This window comes from Ahaetulla prasina, chromosome 4, assembly GCF_028640845.1.
Source record: "Ahaetulla prasina isolate Xishuangbanna chromosome 4, ASM2864084v1, whole genome shotgun sequence".
In the NCBI taxonomy this organism is placed as follows: Eukaryota; Metazoa; Chordata; class Lepidosauria; order Squamata; family Colubridae; genus Ahaetulla; species Ahaetulla prasina.
The window spans coordinates 12,250,679-12,263,604 of record NC_080542.1 but is presented as its reverse complement, the minus strand read 5'-3'; the positions used below and the strand labels follow the sequence as shown (position 1 = coordinate 12,263,604).

Sequence of the window (12,926 nt, the reverse complement as noted above, 5' to 3'; positions counted from 1 at the left end):
GGTTGCCGACCCCTGCCATAGTTTAAACCAGAGTTAAAATATTGTCTTCTGTCGGTAAAGAAACACTTGCATAACAACATCTCATTTGTTTTCACACTTCCACCTTCTCTTAGTTTTGCTCATGGTCCATTTCCTTGAGGTTCTTGAGCACTGAATGAGACCTTCCTAGCTTCATCCGGGTTGGAGCTTTTTCTCACTTTAACCCCGCTACTGAATTCTGCAGTCCTCCGGGAGAATTGTATAATGTTATTGTAGGTTCTGGAATTCTCTTCCACTGACAAAAGTCTCAAACATTTCCGAGAGAGGAAAAAAACAGTGGCTTAAAAAGTTTGCCAAAGAAACTTGGTAATGGGTTGGCTGTCAAGGAGGAAACTTGTTAGTAACCAAAACAGTGCCCAGAAATTGTTTTGATGTGTTTGGAGTAGCTTCTATGGTCTACTGCTATTCATTCTTGACAACCACAAATCCGCCTCTTAACAAAACCAAAGATCCTTCAGTTTCTCAATGTAGTGATAACTTTTTTTTTAATCTACAAAAGTAAAAAAGGGTAGTGGAAGGGTGTATTTTTAAAACCAGAGGCTAATTTTGAAGATGAACATTGTACTATTTGTGGGAAGCAAAATCTGATTCGGTTCCAAACTGGGAGAAAGGTGCTGGAAATAAAAGGGAGACTGACTTCAAGGAAAGAAAGTTTATTTGGTTTCCAGAAACTTCGGCGACAGCAGCAATGCTTCTGGGATGAATGACAAAATGACTGAATGAGTGGATGAATTTTTATAGGGTTCTGGGGTTAGGTGATTGAGATGCTCCAGGGAGTTGTGCAATTTAGTGAGCCTTGTGTCTTTTACTATTTCAACGGTCATAAGCATGAACCAGTTGCCAAGCATTCTGAATTTTGATCAACTGACCGAGGGGATGCTACAAAGGTCATAAGTGTGAAAAACGGTTGCAGGTCACTTTAATGCCGTTGTAACTTTGAACGGTCACTAAATGAAGAGTTGTAAGTCGAGGACTACCTGCCTTCTGAATTTCAGGCCCTATCAGCTGAAGCAAAGACGGTCCATAACACGTGATTTGTAGGACTTGTAATCTAAAACGTGTCCTAGGTGTCAGATCGTCTGTCGCTACAGGAGACATGAATGGGTTATTGGAATGGGATGAAAAAGCTGGATGGAGCTTCTTGAAGTGGGCTTTAACAGATCTTTAACAGATTAACAGAGTTGGAAGGGACCTTGTAGGTCATCTAGTCCAACCCCCCATCCAAGCAGGAGATCTTATACCTATGGCACGTGTGCCACAGATGGCATGCGGAGTCATATCTGTGGGCATGCGAGTGTTGCCCTAGCTCAGCTCCAGCTGATTTTCGGCTCTTCTGGGCCCACCAGAAGTTGGGAAACGGGCTTTTTCTGGCCTCCGGAGGCCTCTGGGCGGGTGAGGAAGGAAGTTTTCGCCCTTCCCAGACTCCTAGAAAGCCTCTAGAGCCTGGGGAGGGCAAAAAATGGGCCTGCTGTGCCCACCGTCCGTGCCATCATGTGCCAAAAGCAGGGGAGGTCACGCTCGCATGCGTGGGGATGGGGCGCATTGAATTATGGGTGTGGGCACGCACGGATGCAATTCTCCCACGCTCCCCCTGCTTTTGGCACGTGATGGCAAAAAGGTCACTGCCCTGTACCATTTCTGACCAATGGCAGTCCAATCTCTTCTTGAAAGCCTCCAGTGATGAAGCTCCCACAACTTCCGAAGGCCACTATGTTCCATTGGTTCATTGTTCTCGCTGTCAGAAAATTTCTCCTTATTTCCAGGTTGATCAGTTTCCATCCATTATTCCTTGTCTGGCCTCCTGGTACCTTGGAAAATAGTTTGACTCCTTCCTCCTCTCTGCGGCAGCCCCTCAAATATTGGAACACTGCTATCAAGTCTCCCTTAGTCCTTCTCTTCACTAGACTAGCCATGCCCAGTTCCTGCAACCGTTCATTGTATGTTTTAGCCTCCAGTCCCCTAATCACCTTGGTTGCTCTTCTCTGCATTTTTTCTAGAGTCTCAACCACTTTCTTATAGTGTGGGGACCAAAACTGAATACCGTATTCTAGGTGTGGTCTAACTAAGGCTTTACAGAGCGGTATTAGTACCTCACTTGATCTTGATTGTGTCCCTCTGTTAATGCAGCTTAGGATTGCATTAGCTTTTTTGGCTGCCATTGCACACTGCTGGCTCATATTAAAACTGGTTGTCCACTAAGACTCCCAAGATCCCTCTCACAGTTACTGCTATTAAGCCTGGTCTCACTCAGTCTATATGTGTACTTTGGGTTTTTCTTGCCTTTACTTTTCTCCACGTTGAGTTTCATTTTGTTAGATCAGGCTCAGTGTTCAAGTCTGTTAAGGGTAATCTGGGTTCACAACCAAGATTGTGGACTGTTGAGCAGAGTACCCTACGCATGAAAACGACTGAGACTGGTTGTATACAATAACAGTCACTTGCAGACAAACTGGGGTTTGATATTCCTTTACTTTTAGGGAAAAGGCAAAGACATAGTCCAAAAACAATTCCAGGTCATACACATATAAATTCAGTCAGTCAGTCTCCTTACCAATGTAGACTTGTAAAACAAACAAGGTCCTCTTTCAGTTCAGTTCAGTTCAACACTCAACAGTCAGTATTTATTTTATTTATTTATTATTTAAATTTCTAGACCGCCCTTCTCCCGAAGGATTCAAGGCGGTTTACAGCCGTATAAAAAACAGTATACAAACATTAAAATAATTTAAAACGAAATATTTAAATTTAGGCTACTCCTTAAAACCTGTTTAAAATTCCCAATTAAAACTATCAGGCCAGTCCTGCGCGATGAAACAACCATGTTTTCAGCTCGCGTCGGAAAGTCCGGAGATCGGGAAGTTGGCAAATACCAGGTGGTAATTCGTTCCAGAGGGTTGGAGCCCCCACAGAGAAGGCCCTCCCCCTGGGGGTCGCCAGTATCTTGAGGAAGTACCTTGAGGAATCAGTATCTTGAGGAATTCCTCAAGTATCTTGAGGAATCAGTAACTAGCCATGATCAAGCAACGATCATAAAGCTCACATATACAGTTGCAGCATGTCATCAGGTTACAATGCTGTAACGTCTCTGTAATTCCCCCAACAAGACATAATTTAGTTTTACCTTTTATACATTGGCTACAGAGCCCAACCAATCAGGATTGCTTGCATGATGCAGCACAGCCTTAAAACAATATCATGCCTTTCTATAAACATACATAGTTAGTTTATATATTGCCTGGCCAACTAGTTAGGCAAATAACAATTTCCTGACAAAGTCTGTCAAGATCCATCTGGATCTTGAGCCTTTCATCTAGGGCATTGGCTACTCCTGCTAGCTTAGTAACTGCCCTCCACAAAGCCCGTCTGTCTTTTTCATCCTTCGGCTGGAATAAAGTTGTGTGCCAGCAGGAATAGCAGTTGTGCGCCAAGGCAGCAGTCTTGGCTGTCCCCCAAAGTTGCATTCCAGATTCATGGAAGACTTACCGAAGGCCCGGAAGCCGTCCACTGCCTGGCATTCTCAGAGACCCAAAAAATTATAAAGCCGACATTTCTAGCCAGAAGCCTCCCGTAATGCCATTTTAAACCTTACAGCCGAAGGGAGACATTCAGAGCTGAGCCAAGGAGCACCGATGGCTCTGGTAGTTCCAGGATAAAAGAGCAGCAAATGGGTTGCGATGCATGCTGTATAACAGTGGTTCTCAACCTGTGGGTCGGGACCCCGTTGGGGGTCGAATGTCGATTTGCCAGGGGTCGCCTAAGACCATCGGAAATATGGGAAGTATACTTGCGAGTCGAAGAATCGTGAATTCGGCTTCGGGCGTGATGAATTAAAAAAGAGAGAAATCTTTGCTCTGATGTCTCCCTCTCAAGCCAGCTGCAATCACTCCCAATCGCTAGCCTAATCTGGCTTCAGGCGCGGTAAACTTAATAGGAGAGGAGTCTCTGCTTTAATGCCTCTGTCCTCAAGGCAATCGCAAGCAGTTCAGATCGCTAGCCAATACAGCTTCAGGCGCAATAAATTCAAAAGGAAAATAATTTTATGGTTGGGGTCACCATATCGTGGGGAATTGTATTAAAGGGGTCGCCACATCGTGGGGAATTGTATTAAAGGGGTCGCAGCACTATAAAGGTTGAGAACCACTGCTGTATAGGGAGCCCTCGACTTATATCAGTTCACTTGCCGAAAATTTTTACCACCTTTTTCCCACGGTTGTTAAGGAAGTCACTGCCGTTGTTAAGTGAATCACGTGGCCGTTCAGTGAATCCCATCTTCCCCCTTTGATTTTGCTAGTTGGAAGCCAGCTGGAGAAGTCACAAATGGTGATCGCGTAACCCGACGATACTGCAACCATCCTAAATACATGCCAGTTGCCAAGTGCCCGATGTTGATCCCGTGACTATGGGACCCTCGCACTTACAATGACGGTTGTAAGTGCGAGGACCGGTCGTAAGTTGCTTTGTTTGGGGCCGTTATAACTTTGAGCGGTCACTAAACAAATGACGGAGGACTGCCTGTCGTTGATAATAAATGATAATAATGGTGTCGGGGAGGGGGGCACCTGTGCTGGCCAAGTGCTAAGGCAGGACTTCCCTGATATCTTTCCTCACTCTCATTACAATCCATCCTTCCTTCCTTCCTTCCTTCCTTCCTTCTCTTCTCTTCTCTTCTCTTCTCTTCTCTTCTTTTCTTTCCCCCCCTTTCTACTTCCTTCCCCTCTTTTCTTCTTTTTCCTTCCTTGCTCTCTTTCCTTCTTTTTGTCTTTCCTCTTTCCCTTTCTCCTTTCCTGTCCCTCCTTGCAGGGGTGAAATGCTCCCAGTTCGGACCGGATCTCCCAATCTGGTAGCAATGGCAGCAGGTGGTTTGGAGAACCGGTAGCAAAAATCCCTGCCCCACCATGCCCAGCTGAGCTGCACAATCATCAGAGGTTTTTTTGACTTTTAAAAGCATTTTTTCTTCGGCTGAAAAAATGCTTTTAAAAGTTAAAAAACAAAGCCTCTGATGATCGTGCGGCTCAGCTGGGATTGTCAGAGCCTTTTAAAAGCATTTTTTACAACCTCTTCGTCCGAAGAGGCTGTAAAAAATGCTTTTAAAGGGTTCTGGCGACCAGGCAACTCAGCTGTCCGAAGCTTTCTACAACCGAAGAGATTGTAGAAAAAAATGCTTTTAAAAGGCTCTGAGGATCCTAGCTGAGTTGTCTGATCGTCAGAGGCTTTTTTTTTCTTTTAAAGGCAAAAAAAAAATGCTTTTAAAAGGCTCTGAGGATCCTAGCTGAGTTGTCTGATCGTCAGAGGCTTTTTTTTTCTTTTAAAGGCAAAAAAAAAATGCTTTTAAAAGAAAACAAAAAAAGTTGGCCACGCCCACCGTCACATTACCCCCCAAGCCGCGCCCACAGAACCGGTAGTAACAAAATTTACATTTTACCACTGCCTTCTTGCAGGCTCAAATGCAAAAGGGGAAACATTTCTCCTTTTATTTTGTTTTTAATTTGTTTTGATAGCCCTCTGCCAGGAAAAGCAGAGCTCAGGGAGCGGGGGGAGGTCCTTCGCTGTTTTCAGGGCAGCCCCATGGGCCAGATCTAAGCACCCCACGGGCTGGATCTGGCCCGCGGGCCGTGAGTTTGACCCTCCTACTCTAGCACCACCGTTCTCACCTGGCATTCTCTGGTAAGTTAGGATCCCTCCTAATGAGTTATTATGATTGAAAAAAATAAATAAACTTTTTTTTCCCTTAAAAAAGAATCACACATTATGTAAAGCGGACACTCACACTGGTGGGAGTTTTTTTACATGCCGCTGCTAAGCTGCCAGCCTGGCACATTGTTTTTATTGTAAATTACATAAGACGTAGATTGTGAAGATGAACAGTGAATTGCATTGTGCGAAGGGTTTGTACTTTGCGCATTGTTTATATGTGATACCCTGCGACCTGAACATTATTCAAAAGGTTGCCTCTGGGCCAAACAAAGGTTGAAAAAAACGATTACCCGTCATATGAAATTATTATAATCAGTCAGCCGAAAAGTTCTATGCGAATCAAGTCCATTGTTTATTCAATACTGTAAAATACTTGACCTATAGTACATTTTATATATGGAGAAAAAAAACACCAGTTAACAAGTTAAACAACAATAAAGTTTGGACTTGTGTACTTTTAAACTTTTATTTTATTTAAAAGATTAAAATACAAAATCCAAAGGAAAAAGAATTGAACAAAAACAAAACTAGGTAAGAGCATTACATCATCATCATCATGTTGTTTAAAATGACCCCATAATCCCTTATGGGGGTGGAGTCTGGGCAATTGAATGGAGCTAGTGGAGTGTTTAATGGCCGGATGCCCATCCTGTTGCCGATGTGGAGTTTTGTTCAGTAGTTATTATTCTCGTTGTGCCCAGAGAGAGAAATATCTGCCTCTACCTAGGATCAAACTCGCAGCCTCCTGATTGTGAGGTGAGAGCTCCACCTCTAAGCCACTGCACCAGTCTCAATAAGAGCATTTCATAAAATGAATTAAAAGGACAAAAACAACCCAAAAACACATACTATCTTCCCTGGCTGAATATTGACAAATATATCACAGCAATAATAACTCTTCCCTTTGCCCAAAATTTATAAATTTTTACATCTGTTTGCAACCCAATTTGAACTGCCGTACGTTGTATATATGAAGATACAATAGTCAACAGGTTAAACAACAGCAAGATTCGCACCACACATTTCTTACAACTGGCTGAAAGCTTAGACCAGTGTTTCTCAACCTTAGCAACTTTTAAGATGGGTGGACTTCAACTCCCAGAATATGTTGGGACCCAGGCCCCATTAGGTAATAGGAAACTCAGTCAGTGTAAAAACAAACAAACTTTATTCGAACATAGTTCAACTAAATTAAAGCAAATTCCTCCCAACACAAATTCCTCAGTCCTATCACCAACCTTAGTCAAACTGCCAAAGGCCTTTCTTGGCAAAAGTTCAGAACACACCGATACAAAATAAATACAAGACGAAGCTATCAATGTTGTTTTCCAGCAAAGCCCAAACACCGTTGCTGGTCTTTTAAGCCTTGTGGGAGGGGCCAATCATCTCTTGGCCCTACTCCCAAGTCGTTCTCTTTGCTTGAGCAGCTCTTACCTTCTGGCAGCTCTTCTCATGCGTGCATTAGGAACAGGCTCCTCCTGTTCCTCTGCCTCACTACTGTCAGCCTCTGGAGGCTCCAGAGTCCGCACCTCACTCCCCAATGGCCCTGGCCCCACCTCTGCCTCTGACGCAGAGCCCTCTTCCAGGCTTTCCCCAGCCTCCAAGACTGGCCCACGCTGTTCCTCAGCCTCATCGCTGTCCGACTCTGTTGCCAGCTCCACAGGCTGCTGGCAGACCACAACAGAATCCCCCAGCCAGCCAGGTTTGAGAAACACTGGTTTAGCATGTTAGCCTCCTTAATCCCTACCCTTTTTATAAGTCTACCAACAATGCTGGGAACTAATTAGACCATCCCAGAGGCGAACTTCCACTCGTAATCTAAATGTTGTAAAAATGTGCACCATATGTGTTCTGCTTCACGAGATGCTGCTGTTGGGAGAAATATCCATCTGGTTCAGTTCCAAGCCAGGAGCGAGGCACTGGAGACAAACTGGAGGCTGGAGGCTGGAGGCTGATTGGATAGATGGTATAACAATGAAGCAAAATCTCATGGGTTTGTGGTTCTGGTGCAGTTGACCGCATGTTGAGAGTGAGGGACTTTTATACCTTCTCTTGGGCTCTTTGCTCTTGAGCTTCCTGTTCCTGTGCAAGAACATGTATTCTATTGACTGTTGTCAGATTCCCATGGGCCATGTAGGGGTCATATCTGGCTCTATAGGCAAAGTACAAATCCTAGGTGTTGTCTGAGCTTCCAGGTTTGGTTGAGGTTGCTGGGGGTGGGGGTTTGTTGCAACTGAGATGATCAGTGGTGGGTTGCTACCGGTTCTCCCCGGTTTGGGAGAGCCGGTAGCGGAGATGTTGAAGTGACAGCGAATAGGTTCGCTCTGGCCACCATCCGAGCATGCGTGCACCGATCTCACACAAAACACATGCGCAAAAAGAACCGGTGGTAACACCGGTTAGAACCCACCATGAAGTGGCTTGTGTTCTGAAAGGGTTTTGGGCAAGTCCTATTAAGGCTTAATGGCTTTGCCCTGGTTTGGATCTTGAGTGAAGGTATTTGCTTATGAATAGAGCTATCTCTCTCTTTATCTCTTAAGTGCTGATATCGGCTGTGGACTATTAAAGAGGGTGGGGGCTGCTTTCTGTCATTTAAGAGCATGTTTCTCCCTTTCTCATCCAGGGAAATATAATATTCTGCCTTTTTAACATTTCTCAAAATACTTTATTCTGAGAGGAGAGGGGTGGGTGCTAACTTTCTACACTGCAATGGTCATAAGTATGAAAAACGGTCATAAGTCACTTTTCCCCCACGGCCTTGTAACTTCAAATGATCACTAACAGAATGGTTGTTCCGTAGTTCTGAGAGGTTCCTGTATCCCTTTATGCAAACTCGGTGTATCTGAATTTAGTGCGGCTTTTGGAAGGAAAAATATGGGACGTTGGATGAAATCTGAGCCCAGAGATTGAAGAATCTGTCTTAGAAAGTTGAAAGGAAAAGAGCACTTTTGAATTTCTCCAGTTGACATTGAGTTCAACTTCAGTGTTTGCAAGTAATTTAAATCTTCAGATACGGAGAGAAAGCAATTAAACAATTTACTTTAGCTTCCTGTGCATTAAATAAGAAAAAATAATTTCTACCAACCTGCCTTCCATTGAGGACCTGTATACTGCACGAATCAAGAAGAGGGCCGTGAAAATATTTACAGATTCCTCGCATCCTGGACATAAACTGTTTCAACTCCTATCCTCAAAATGACTCTATAGAGCACTGCACACCAGAACAACTAGACACAAGAACAGTTTTTTCCCGAAGGCCATCACTCTGCTAAACAAATAATTCCCTCAACACTGTCAAACTATTTACTAAATCTGCACTACCATTAATCTTCTCATCATTCCCATCACCAATCTCTTTCCACTTATGACTGTATGGCTGTAACTTTGTTGCTGGCAATCCTTATGATTTATATTGATATATTGATCATCATTTGTGTTGTAAATGTTGTACCTTGATGAATGTATCATTCTTTTATGTACACTGAGAGCCTATGCACCAAGACAAATTCCTTGTGTGTCCAATCACACTTGGCCAATAAAAAATTCTATTCTATTCTATTCTATTCTATTCTATTCTATTCTATTCTATTCTATTCTATTCTATTCTATTCTATTCTAAATAGTGAAGAATTTGAAATATTTGGGGAATTTTTCTAAACCTGCCCTCCTGGGCTTGATAGAAGAAGAAATGGATAGATCCAGAAGTGGTATTCAGCCGGTTCACACCGGTTTGGGCGAACCGATAGCGGCAACTGCGGATGGGCCCGCCCGGATGTAATGCTGTCCTATTTAGCAATGTTTTCAAGGTTGGGCACATGTGCAAAGGCACACACGTGAGCAAAGCGCATGTGCCAAAGGCTGGGTACATGCTCAGAAGGCGTGTGCGTGAAACGAGCGTGCGCGCGGGCGGTGAACCGGTGGTAAGAATATGTGGAACTTACCACTGGATAGATCTAAAAACAATGCTTCGATTTCCCTCTCTTGTTTTCTCATTTTGAATTCCCTTGTCTAATTCCTCTGTTGCCCTGCGGTTTGCAGGGAAGCTCCTGGTCCTGACAGCTGCCACGGAGACAACAGAGGGCTACCGGCGCTTTCTACGAACTACCAAATATTTCAACTACACCGTCAAGGTGTGTACTTTCTATATTATTGTGGGTGGGAAGAGAAGTGGGGGGTGGCTGGGGTGGGTGGGAACATACCCGACTAGAAGGGTTAATCTCAGCTCTGTTTTTGCTGCTTTTTTGCAATACGTAGGGTAGCTTTTGGAGAACAGGCAGGGGTGGGATTCAAAATTTTTAGCAAGGGGTTCTCTGCCCGGTTGCTGGGTGGGCGTGGCCATGGTGGGCGTGGCCTCATCAGCCTCCTGCACCATGATAGGGGTGGTGGTTGCCCTCCCTGGGTTCCGGAGGCTTTGTTCGAGCCTCTGGGAGGGCATAAACGGTCTCCCCAGGCTCTGGAGGCCAGAAACAGGTCCATTTTCGGCCTTCCCGAACATCTGGTAGGCCTGTTTTTTGCCCTCCCCGAGCCTCTGCGCGCGCCCTGCACTTACCTGCATCCAAAACGGGCTGTGTGGGGAGGGGCGGGACAGGGTGGGCGGGGCCAGCTAGGAGTGGGATTTGGGAGTTCTCCAAGCTGCACAGAATCTTAGCTAGGGGTTCTTCCGAACCCCTGCAAACCCCCAGCAGTCCACCCCTGAGAACAGGTCAAAGAATCCTAGCCTAAGGATCTACAGTGGCTGAGAATTGTAGTCCTCAAACATCTAGGCCACCTCAAGGACAGAATGGTTGGTAGATGGGTGGAACATTCAGCATTGTAGGAGAAGCCGTTGTGTAACCTGTCATGTCCCTGGGCAGGAACATCTGAATTTCAAACTGGAAGAGCAGGATTTTTTTAAAAAAATAAAATGATATCTAACTGTCGTGTCCCACTCCTCTGCTGACGGCCGGGTCAGGGAAATCCGAATCAGGTGTGCCTCTGCAGCTCTGCCAAAGTCCTAGCAAAGTCCTCAAGGCAGGCAGGAGACCAGAAAGTGACTTCAGCAAGATATGTTCGACTTTGCCTGACTCAGAGAATGCCAGAAAGCAGATCCTTTATATAGGCCATGGGGTGTGGCTCCATGACTCAGCACTTATCCAGGCCTGCCCTTCCCTTCCTTCTGACGCCGCCGCCTATCAATTCTTCTGAAGTGAGGGTCACTCCAGTCGGCAGCTGTTGGTAATTGACCTTCCTCAGGCTCACATGCTGTGGGGGAGGGGGAGGGGTCTAGTTGCTCCATTTGCCTGGGCATGGAGCCAGGGCTGGGGCCAGGAGGTGCTTCCTCCTCCTCAGCCTGCCTAGGCATGGAGCCAGGGCTGGGGCCGGGAGGCATACTAGGACATTCCTCAGCGTTCGGAAGCAGATAAGAAGGCCCCGGCTGCGGTGAGAGCGGGCAAGACACAACACTAACAGAAGTTGGAGGTCCTCCAGTCCAACCTCTTGCTTAAGCAGGAGACCCTATACCTGTGATGGCGAACCTATGGCACGCGTACCACAGGTGGCACACATAGCCATATCAGTGGGCACGTGAGGTCAGCTCCGGCGCACCTGGGCCCACCAAAAGTAGGGAAACAGGCTGTTTCCTGCCTCTGGAGGACCTCGGGGGATGGTGGGGAAGGCCCGTTTTTCTTTCTCACCTGATTCCAGAGCCTCTCTTGGAGTCTGGGGAGGGTGAAAACTGCCTTTCCCATCCCCCCATCCCTCTCCCCAGAGGCCCTCCGGAGGCCGAAAACAGTCTACCAGGCCATCGTGTGCCAGGAGTGGGGAAAGTGGAGGAGGTAACGTGTGCATGCGCGGGGGCGGGGGACATAGAATTATGGGTGTGGGCACGCATGTGCGTGACCCCCCTGTCCCCCCTCCTGGCACGCGATGGCAAAAAGGTTAGCCATCATTGCCCTATACTATTTCAGACAAAGAGTTGTCCAGGCCCTTAAAAATCTCCAGTGTTGCAGCACCCACAATTTCTGAAGGCAATTTGTTCCATTATTTAATTGTTTTAACTGTCAGGAAATTTCTCCTTAGGTCTAGATTGGCTCTCTTCTTCTTTAGTTTCCATCCATTGTTTCTTGTTCGGCCTTCAGGTTGCTTTGGAGAATAGGTTGACTCCCTCTTCCTTGTTGGCAGCCCCTCCCCTCATCTGTCTGAACAGTTGTCTTAATGTTTCTCCAAGACTTTAGGACTCGGTGAAGATTGGAAAGGAGGTGATGTTGCCCGGACGGTCGGCGGAGGTCAGAAGGTCCGATGGCTGAAGGCTGAAATGAAGAAATATGCAAATGAAGAGGATCTTATTGTCATGTTTGTGGATAGGTAAGGCTGATCAATCTTGGGCTGGATCCATAAGAGTACAATCTGCGAGGTGATGTTCTCCTGTTGGCCTAATCTGGTTCTAGGTTCTGCCTCACAACCAAGTCAGAAGATCATTTAAAAGCGATTTCAGTTAAAATAGTCTGATAAAAAGGGGTCACCCCGTGAAAAAGGGGAACCCCAAAATGTGGCTTTACTTTTATAGGAAGCACAATAAAGAACCTCAAAGTAAAAGTTGGTTGTGTCAGGGTAATGATCTAAGAGCTAACTAGCTGCTATGATGATGTAATACTAGGAATGAGTCAGCTAGGTTTTTGGGCTGATATCACTTTAAGAGCCTGTAAGAAGAAGAGGCCTTGTTGGGCCATATCTCTCCGTGTGTGCTTCCGTGCTGTAATTGCAGTTTGCTGTTTGTTTGAGTTTTAACTAAAGTACCTGTCTGTATATATCAGTGATGGCTAACCTTTTTGCCATCGCGTGCCAGGGGGGAGGGGAGGGGTCACGCGCGCGCATGCCCACACCTATAATTCTATGTGCCCCACTCCCACGCATGCGCACGTGACCGCCCTCCCCTTGCTCCTGACACGCAGTGGCCTGGTAGGCCCGTTTTTGTCTCTCACCTGGCTCCAGAGCCTTTCTAGGAAACTGGGGAGGGTGAAAATGGCCTTCCCCACCCCTCCAGAGGTCCTCCGGAGGCTGAAAAACGACCCATTTGCCAACTTCTGGTGGGACTGGAAGACCCGTTTTTTGCTGTCCCCAGCCTCCAGGGCCTCTCTACCTGTATTTGCTCCGGTGGGACCGGAAGTTGGCAAACAGGCTGTTTTGAGCCTCCAGAGGACCTTGGGGAGGATGGG

General features: G+C 46.1%; 1 protein-coding gene across 1 annotated transcript in view; it reads left to right on the top strand.

Moving 5' to 3' along the window:
* PLOD3 (procollagen-lysine,2-oxoglutarate 5-dioxygenase 3) overlaps positions 1 to 12,926 on the top strand; it is a 67,150-nt gene that overhangs the window by 16,681 nt on the left and 37,543 nt on the right. The window contains exons 2-3 of the mRNA XM_058182178.1: positions 9,772 to 9,863; positions 11,939 to 12,075. Coding sequence (XP_058038161.1) covers positions 9,772 to 9,863; positions 11,939 to 12,075 — 229 coding nt within the window. The remainder of the gene's footprint in view (positions 1 to 9,771; positions 9,864 to 11,938; positions 12,076 to 12,926) is intronic.